Source organism: Hipposideros armiger, unplaced genomic scaffold (genome assembly GCF_001890085.2).
Source record: "Hipposideros armiger isolate ML-2016 unplaced genomic scaffold, ASM189008v1 scaffold_40, whole genome shotgun sequence".
NCBI classification, from domain to species: Eukaryota; Metazoa; Chordata; class Mammalia; order Chiroptera; family Hipposideridae; genus Hipposideros; species Hipposideros armiger.
In genome coordinates, this window is record NW_017731390.1 from 5,393,836 (window position 1) to 5,403,303 (window position 9,468).

Sequence of the window (9,468 nt, forward strand, 5' to 3'; positions counted from 1 at the left end):
AAAAAAAAAAAAAAGATCTACCCAGAAAGGTTAATGTGAGGGTTGATGACATTAAATACAGTGAACTCCCTAGCACACCATCTGGTACAATGTGGACACTCAACAAATGAGCTCTTACGATCATTCTCATCATGAACATTTTGGATGGAAAGTGAGAAGTGAGAGATGTCCCATGGGAGCTGGGGTGTTGGGCCCAAGAGCGAGGACAGGAAGGCTTTGTGAAGGAGGTGATCCCCGACTCAGGGTTTTCCTCGCCCAGACTCACCCTGTTGTGCTGGGCCTGCAGGTCAATCTCCAGGGCCTGGAAAGTGCGCCTCAGCTCATGGATGTTGCTCTGGCTGCTCTGGACAGCTATTGGACTGGCCGCCTCCTGGGCCATGGCTGCTGCCTGCGAGACCAAGCAAAGAGCAGAGGCATTGGCGCTGGACCACATGGAAATGGACCCTTTGGGAAGTTTGGGCACCTTTCTTTTACCTTCTCTTTATACCAAACATCCAAGTCTCGGTGCTTCTTCTTTATCATAAACTCGTATTCCTGCCTCATATTCTCCAGGGCCTTAATCAGATCTCCCCCAGGGGTTGTATCCACCTTCACATTGACCTTGAAGTCATTTGGCACACGCTGTTCCTCCATTTCCTGTTTAATAACAGAGACAGAAAATGAATTGGCTGAGATGATCAGAAAGAAGTGCGTTGATTGGCAACAGTTAATGGATCTTCTAAAAATTCAGCTTATGTGGTTGCTACTCGTTCATTGGCTTGGTTTGGCTTCTCAGTTATTTTGTCATCTGTTGATGACAAAACATTATAGCATCCCCCCCCCCTTATACTTTTACAAAACAAAGAATCACACCAGACAGGTAATAAAATGGCCTTTATGATTACTGACTTAATCCCTGGTGAAAATGTTTCAGCAAGAATTATGCTTACATAGCATGCACAGTACTCTTCAGTAAATGTTCATGAGTGAAGTGATGCCACAATTAAGCAGTTGAGCATTTCGGGTTATAGACTAAAGCTCTTGGGGAAGTAGCTCAGTAAAAAAGTAGCCCAAAGCCACAAGGTGTAGAGGCTTTTAAAATCTCTTCAGTGCATTAGGACCCTGTAGGACTGATGCCCAGAGGACATCATGAAAACCAAGAAACCAAAGGAAAGGTTTAATTAACAGTCATTGTCTAACCAGCTGTTCAGAAACTGGAGCTCTTTCGTGTTCATAAGCAATTTTGTTTGCCCAAAATAAGGGTTGTTTTTCTATCATGTTATCAAAGTCTCAGGGACTTGAGATGGATGGTAATTTTTTGAAAGTTGCTTAAATGTTTCTGGAAATTAGAATTCTTAATTTTTGCCACTAGTTGTATTTACCTTGGTCAGTGGCAGATTCTCTTTATTCTATTGTCCCTCAATTGGCTGCACCTTGGGTCAATGAAGGGAGTTCATTCTCATACATTTATTCTTCCAATATCATATTAACAAACAAATCTAGGTAAACATGGCATATTAAAATTGGTGACCCATCCATTGTTCATTGTGATTGTACTTTGGCTGTTGTATTTTACATTTGCGTAGATAACCTTGGAATGGGAAACATTAGATGCTTATATGGTTCCTTGTGATTACTTAGGTTGAAGGACAATAGCACTGGTATAGAGGTGGTTGCTCCTGTAGCTATTGCATCACATGAAATGTGCAAATGAAGAGCTGTGCTGGGGAGCCCTACCTGCTCATGGCGCTTCTTCATGAGGATGAGTTCTTTCCTCATCCCCTCGACATCCTGTTCCAGGTCTGTTGTGATAATGGTCAGATTGTCCAAGGCCTTTCGGAGACCCTCAACTTCAATTTCCAAGTCTCTCTTGAAGGAGTGTTCATTTTCATACCTTTGGTTAGAAGGAGGGAAAAGTGCACCTGTTGTTGAAAGGCATGGTCTTTGTGAGGATTCACCTTGTTTTAGAGGTGAATCTCTTACTTTTTAGATTTAATGGGAGCAAATTAATCCATGCTATGTGTGCTTTGTATGGTTGTTTCATGCATATCTTTCTATGATGTTGACTCAATGTCCTATTTTTTTAAGTTAGAATAAAATATTCAACAACCACATGCCCATCACCTAGATTTAGCAAGCATTACCATTTTGCCATATTTGCTTCATCTGTATTCAATTTTGTATTTTACTGTAAACTATAGATGTTGTGACGGTTCATCCCTAACTACTTCAGAATGAATATTTTAAGAAAAAAGATATTTTAAAAAATAAGCATAGTAACATTATCACACCCCCAAAATGAACAATTACTTTTTTTTTTTTTAAGCTGAGACATCCTGCCGCCTGTTGGCTGCTCAGCGGCAGCTCAGCTTGGGCCAGGCATGGAACCGCTGTTGCTCAGAGCTCGCACTCTTGAGCGAGCTCTTAAGAACTGAGCCACTTGGCTGGCTCCAACAATAACTTTTAACATCATGTAATTCTTGGTTCATATTCGAAGTCCCTCACACCAAAAACTGTGTTTTATATCCGGTTGAAGTATTTATTCTTGTTATGCCTTTTAATTGTATTTTAGTAAGATTGTACATGTGGGTAATGGTGAGATAAATTTTTCTTCTGCAAAACAAAAACAAGAGCAACCCAAACAAAACAAAGCCACCAACCCCTCCCCCACCCCCACGACACTGTGAAGAAGGCACTTACTTGAGGTTGAAGTCATCCACTGCCATCCTGGCATTGTCGATGAGAAGAATGATGTGAGCATTGGTCAGCTTACCATCCACTACCTGTAAAACATGTGAGAACAGTCGTTCCGGTGGGACACACTACACAGGAAAGCTCCCTTTCCGCTCTCTAGTCCCCTGGGTATATGACTTGTGAGCAAAGATAACTTCTTCTGGCAGTGGAACAATGCATAATTAAATCAATAAATGTTCACCAAGGTGCAAAGCCTAAGACTGTATTTATAGTAAGGGTATGGTCTGCATTGTGTTTTTACAGGGAGTGTTGACAGGCTAGGACTGATGCAAATGCTGAAAAAATGATGTAGGAAAGGGAAAGAGCAATTGTTCAAAATGCCTTCAACTCGCGAGAACTGTGAACATATCTTAGTGTTTTGCTTAAGCTTATCCACATCTTGAGCTATGAAAAGTGGTTTAGGTTCTGATCCTTTTCTTATTGTCCATATTAGTTTGGTTCCCCTAAAATACAATAATTATTTTAGATTCTTCTTGTGATAACACAATTCTTCTTGCGATAGCATTCCTATTTCTGGCCAGTATCACTGATACTGATGTTTGTTTGTCAGACTAATTGTATTACTGATGTTGGTTTGTCAAACTAATTCTAAATGTATTTTGCAGAACATTTAAACTAATTTAAGATGTGTTTTATAATAGTCATCACATACCATAATTATTTTTTGTCCACAGTGACTGTAGTCATATACATAACTTATAGGGATGTGTGTTTGTTTGTAAATTGTTCCATGAGGAGAATGCCCCAATTGCAGTTATTAAAATATTAACTGAAATAATTCTTTACCATCTAATGAAGTGGCTTAATTAACTTTTACTATGTTGAAGCCTCCAGTTAAAGACTTTCACTGGATGTCTTTACTTTAAAAAGAAAAATATTATTGAAAATGTCTACCTGAGCAATTGTGTATACATACGTGATTTGTAAATACTTCCTGGTAGTGTAATCAGAGAAATAATGCACATTTGATGTATGTCACTGTCATCAGGAAAATTGGGTGGAAGATGTCTTAATGTCAAAAGTATAATAATACATGTGTGCCAAGTACTGTGCTGAACTAGGCACTGGGAGATTTTCCTTTTACTTCCTGTTGCGACCATGGCTGTGAACTTGGGTCAGTCTCTCTAACTCCCTGGGCTTCAGTTTTTTCATCTGTTAAGTAAGGAGTTTGTACTAGAAACAGGTGACCTGAGAGGTCCTAGCTCCAAACTTCTGTGACTTAATGGGAACCAGAGAATCTTGTGACATTCCCTTGTATTTATACAGATAATTCCTTCATTTAGAAAGGATTTTCATAGGGCAAAGATATATCTCAATACAAAGGCACCTTTAAAAAATCCATTCCTATTCAAAGCTCCACTGGTTACATGGAATTTGGTATCATGAATGCACAATAGCAGAATTCAGAGTTGGTAATAACACTGGGTTTGGAACTCAAAGAGCAGGACCTGGGATCTTTCTCCAACATTCACTAGTTTAGTGAGCTTGCCGAGTGTCAGTGTCTCCATCCATAAAATGGCAATAATAGTAATAATAAGAATAGCCACTTCTCAAAGAATTATGAGAATTAGATTAGAAGAGATTAAATTAAATAATAGTGTAAAATAGTATATTCCAGGCATACTGTAGACACTCTGAAAAATTCGTTGAAACTAAACTAGTTCAGAAAAATGTAAATTGCTTAATTTTCTTCTTTAAAATCTAGCACTTTTGTAACTAAAGCCAATGTCTGCAATTGGACAAATCCCAGGCTTTATATGTTGAGTTGCCCCCTCAAACTTTGGTTGTGTTGGAGATAGCCAGGCTGGCTGCCCCTGCCCTGGGTGGATTCCAAATGGTATCATGGGTACTTCCCTTGCTCTAAAAAAGGGTTCTGTAGGTATTTCCTTGTCTTCCCTTTATGGTGCTTCTTAGGACTTTCTTATCAAATGCTTTTCCCTCCAGGCTTTTTATCCTTTACATTTCTAAGCTCATGGGAAATAAATGTAGCTCCACCCTAAAAGGCCTGGGAACCCCTAGGGTTAGCCTTAGTTGTGCACTGAAGTGTCGAGTGACATCCAAAGAAATCATGCACTATACACTCCACAGAATGAGAACATTAAAAATGTCATCCATGGGCCGGCCGAGTGGCGCATTGGTTAAGAGCTGGCTTGGGANGGTTGGACCTGCATGTGGTAATCATTTCACTATGTATATGTATATCAAAACACCTTAAGTATATACAATTTTTATTTAAAAATACATACTGAAAAAGAAATGTTCTATCCTTAATCTAGTGCTTTCAGTTAGTTACTTCGATGGCTTTGCATGACTGTGCCATTGTCACCTCAAGTGAAATACTTAGCTAGCTAGTGTGATTGTTTTGCCAGTGGAATGTAAGCCTCTCAAAGTAGCACAGTGAAATCATACTTACAATGTTACTGGGTGCCAGGCATACTCTAAGAGCGTTGTATGCATTAATTAATGCCATCATCTCAACCTTATGAAGTAGATGCTATTAATAGCTCCTCTGTTAAATATGAGGAAGTGGAGATAGAGAGGTTAACTATTATAACTTGCCCAAGGTCTCTCACCAAGCGGTGGAAGGGCTGGGAACCAAACCCAGCTGACTTAGCTTCAAGTATCCGTTCTTACTCAGCGTGTGATTTTGCTTCGTGACCAGATCTGGCCAATGGTCTCTTCTGGTTTTCTCTACTGCCTTCGTAGAGGCCGCTTGTTCTGAATTTTCATCCCAGTCTTCTTATCTCCTTCAAGTTACAGAGGCTTCTTACATGGGTTGTAATTTTTATTTGCCTTCCGCTGGGAGACTTTTCTCTGCACCCACAAAAGTTATGCCGGGAGTGGGTGGAAAGGGGAGCAATTTCTTGGAGAGAGACAGTGAAGGGGGGCACAGTAATATTTTTTTTCTGATGGGTCAATGGAAAATGAGCTGACAAACACTTATTCCCCATTGAGGTACAGAGAGAAGAGCTTTCTACTCTTATACGCATTTATAAGTTGGGGGTAGGCAGTTCTCTACAACCACCTACATGGATTTGGAGAAATTCAGCCCAAAGTGTAGTCTCTCTCTAGGCTTCAGGGCCAGTAGAGTTAAGTGTCTTCTCCAGTGGCCATAGATATCAAGGAGGTAAGTACAGTCCCCCCGAGGGTAACTCCCAAGTACCTGCTAGACCCATTGGACCGCTATAAGGAGATTCAATATCAGGTTTTTGCTCTTGGCTTAGAAGAAAGGCCTTCTTGATTTCTTTCTCTCTTTGTTCTTTAGAGAAGGACACAGAAAAGGGAGCCCCAAACCTGCTCTCTTTCTAGGAAACAGTAGGAGAAACTTTAGCCTCAGATGTTTTCTCCAGGTACCACCAGTATGTCCACCTTGATTGCTATGTTGTTCCAGATGAAGTCGGAGGACAGAGATTGAGAGACTGAGATTGAGATTGGGGGTGGGAAGGTGGGAAGGGAAGGAGGAGAAGAGAGAGAGGATCAAGAAAAACATGTTCAGAAACTTTGCTGCTGGTGACACCTTAATTGGGATATGTAGAAACACTGGCGTATTACATATTTTCTTATGTGCGTGTAAATGGTGGCCTGTGGCTCACAAGCATCACCTAAGAAAACTCTCCAAATATCATGCTTAACCTGAAATGATAATTCAATTAAATAAACCTTTTCAGTGTTGCCGAATAAGGCTCCAATTTGAAGTGGGTGCACGGGTTGTTGCCATGAAACTTGTGAATCATGCATGAACACACTGACCAGATATTTCTAGCCAGTCAAATAGCCAAAGGAGTCATTTCCTCCAGAAGACGCTTGATTACAGTGTTGAAACAATGCATTCCAAGCTTGCTTGCACTGACACTAAAACATAATACTGTGTCATGGATGCTGGTTGCCTCAGCCTGGAAATTCTCCCTGGCACAGAAGGAGTTCTTCCCTTCTCCTCTGGGACACTCTCTTATTCTCCCTCCCTCTCATTTGGAGAGGGCATTTGCTTTCAAAATGCTTTTTATTAGCAAAACTCTTATTTTAAATCAAAATGAACAGAATCAGGATACACCTACAATGAGTGAGATGCTTTTCTCCATTGTTTGATAAATGGAAATTGTGCAAATTAGTAATTATAACAACATAGAGTCATTAACCTTTAAAGAACTTAAAGATCTTATTGATAGCATCTAATTGCCTTAAAAGACACCAGAGAGAGGGGGTGGGGAGTTGGAGGATGTTGTTCCTGGGGTCNTCCTCTCCTTTCTCTCCCAGAATTAGAGGAGAAGTCAGGGAAGAGTGGCCAAAATGGTCTGGGGGGACAGAATCAATCCAGGTAGCTGTTTTTTTTTAATATTGAGAACATAAAAAGTCAATTAGGGAATAAATTCTTGCAAAGTGTATATTGGTTAAAAAAGGAAAAGGCAATTTTGCATGATGGTTAAAAGTGCAGTAGCTCAAGCCACACAGTCCTGGGTTTGAATATTGCCTCTGACACCAACTATCCATGTGACTTTGGTAAGTTATGAACATCTCGTACGTCAGGTTCCACGTTTGTAAAATGAGTTGTTGTGCAGAAAATGCACATAGAAAGCACCGAACACCCAGTCTGTCACATTGGAACTACACGGTACATTGTTATTGTAGCTATAAAAAGATGACCCCAGAAGGTTATAGAGTTTGTTTACATCCTCAAACTATTAGTTAAGGTATGAGCCTTAACATACACTATCTTTCCATCGGTTGTGTTCCCTGAGGCCTGAAGTACAACCTGGAAACTTGATTGGTTGGTGGAGTTAAACACGGATGACTTTGCTACTGTATGTATCAATCTCATGTTTTGGTCTCGGTGTTTCATGGAGCTAAAACATGAAGTATCTCTTAAATTAGAGAATTTAAATCACATTTAGCGAAACATTTCACAAATGATTTATATCGAAAAGTATGAAATTGCATAAAATCAAGGCTTTTCCTGAAGGTCCAGGGCAGACAGTTACCATAATTAGGGTAGATGTGAATATTTGTCTTTTATTTACAACCCATCTTGTCTCCCTCCTGATCTCATCATCTGCCCGCAGCTCTTGAACCCCTCTGTGGACCTTCCTCTCAGGTAGAGCTACCTGAACCGTGGGTTTCTCCATCGCTAATTGTTGTTTACTACCTAGGCATCTTATCATCCATATGAAGAGGTGGTGCTATTACTGGGACAGGGGACATGATGCCTGCAATCTGGTTCCACTGACATAGATTCTGCTCTATTGGGGTGAGCCCCAAATGACCTCTGGGCTTATCTCAGTCCATGACCACAAGAGCATACCTAGTTTCTTCCTTATTTTGTCTGTTTCTCCTGAATTCGCAGACATAACATGTTCTGCTTTTACTATGTGAACCGAATACATCTGATTGCACTTCTGATTATTATTCCCCAGTGATTTGTAGCCTGTCTGCAGGGGGATCTTGGGGCGGAGTGCTTCCCATATCCTATCTTAGTATCCTTTTTTCTGTTAGTCTTATGATGGCTCAGAGCTGGGAAGNACAGCTTGGTATCCCAACCCTAGAAGGAAGCTGGGAGCCCCTCAGCTGGGCCCGGCCATGTCCTGGACCTGAGTCCACCCCTGTTATTTCATGCACCACATTATACTGCATTTGTTACACTCCTCTGGGACTGCAGGCTTCTTGCAAGTAGGGATTGTTATCTTCCATCTTTCAGTCACCAAAGCCTGACTTCTCACAGGCATTTCATGAATGTGTTAAGTCCATGATGAACTTTTAGAGTCAGGATTTTAACTCAGGTCCTCTGACACCATCACCTCGTGCCCCCTTTACATGTGTGAGTTGTAAAACCAGAGAGTAGGAAAAAGCCTCTCCCGGCGTGAGCTAGCCAGTCACAAAGGCAGACTTGTTCCTCATGACGAATAAGAGCACTAACGCACACTCAGCTCTGCTCGTCCGCCCTGGCAGCGCAACCTTGCAAAAGTCCCTTGGACTTTCCTCATCTCACTGTGTGCAAGATGGAAAATTTAGTCAAGACTGAAGGAAGGCTTGGGGCTGCTCAGAGGGAGTGCCCTTTTAATGTGTTCTATGGTCCCTCACATCTTTGCACAGGAGAAAAAAACAAAAGGGAGACAAGTTAAAAGGAGCAAATGAGGGAAACAGAGGCTGGTTTGGAGGTGCGGTGGCAAGCAGGGTTCTGATGAACGCGGAGGGCTCCTGATCATTTGCTTTGACTGAAGGTTAGGGTCGGTGTATGTTCGCAGGGACTCAGCCTCATGAATAAGAACATCCATCCGTAGGATGCGCAAGGGCCAGGCTGCACTCTGTCTCACACTCGGTTCATCTTTCTGATAAACCAAGACGTCATCATCAAAAGGGAATGGCTATTTTGCAGCAGAGGTTGGGTGGTGATTGAATGAATGGGGTTTGCATGTGGGTGTATCAGGGATCAGAAAGGAGCCCTGTCAACAGTTAGCTGTCATTAACTGGGAGCAGTGTGTTTGTGCCTTTGAAAGACAATCATTCCATCACTGGAGTGTACCATAGGCTCCCTCTCCTCGATAGTGTGAGAAGAATGGCCCAAACAACCCCCAAGTAGACTTTTACTATGCATGACATTTCAGAACAGATGTGTAGGAGATCTTTAGGCAAAATTGCTATGTTCTTATCCTATGATTTGGAGGGTTACATAAAAGATTAGGCATTTATAGAAATAGCTTCTGCAGTGACACCAGGTCAGACATTTTATAAGTGCCTCAGTTT

The 9,468-nt window shown here is 41.3% G+C and overlaps 1 protein-coding gene across 1 annotated transcript in view; it reads right to left on the reverse strand.

Annotated features, from left to right (window-relative positions):
• KRT23 (keratin 23) overlaps positions 1-9,468 on the reverse strand; it is a 24,927-nt gene that overhangs the window by 7,923 nt on the left and 7,536 nt on the right. Inside the window, exons 3-6 of the mRNA XM_019638589.1 lie at positions 2,680-2,762; positions 1,717-1,873; positions 475-636; positions 266-388 (exon numbers count right to left, since the gene is read on the reverse strand). Of these exons, the coding sequence (XP_019494134.1) occupies positions 266-388; positions 475-636; positions 1,717-1,873; positions 2,680-2,762 (525 nt within the window). The remainder of the gene's footprint in view (positions 1-265; positions 389-474; positions 637-1,716; positions 1,874-2,679; positions 2,763-9,468) is intronic.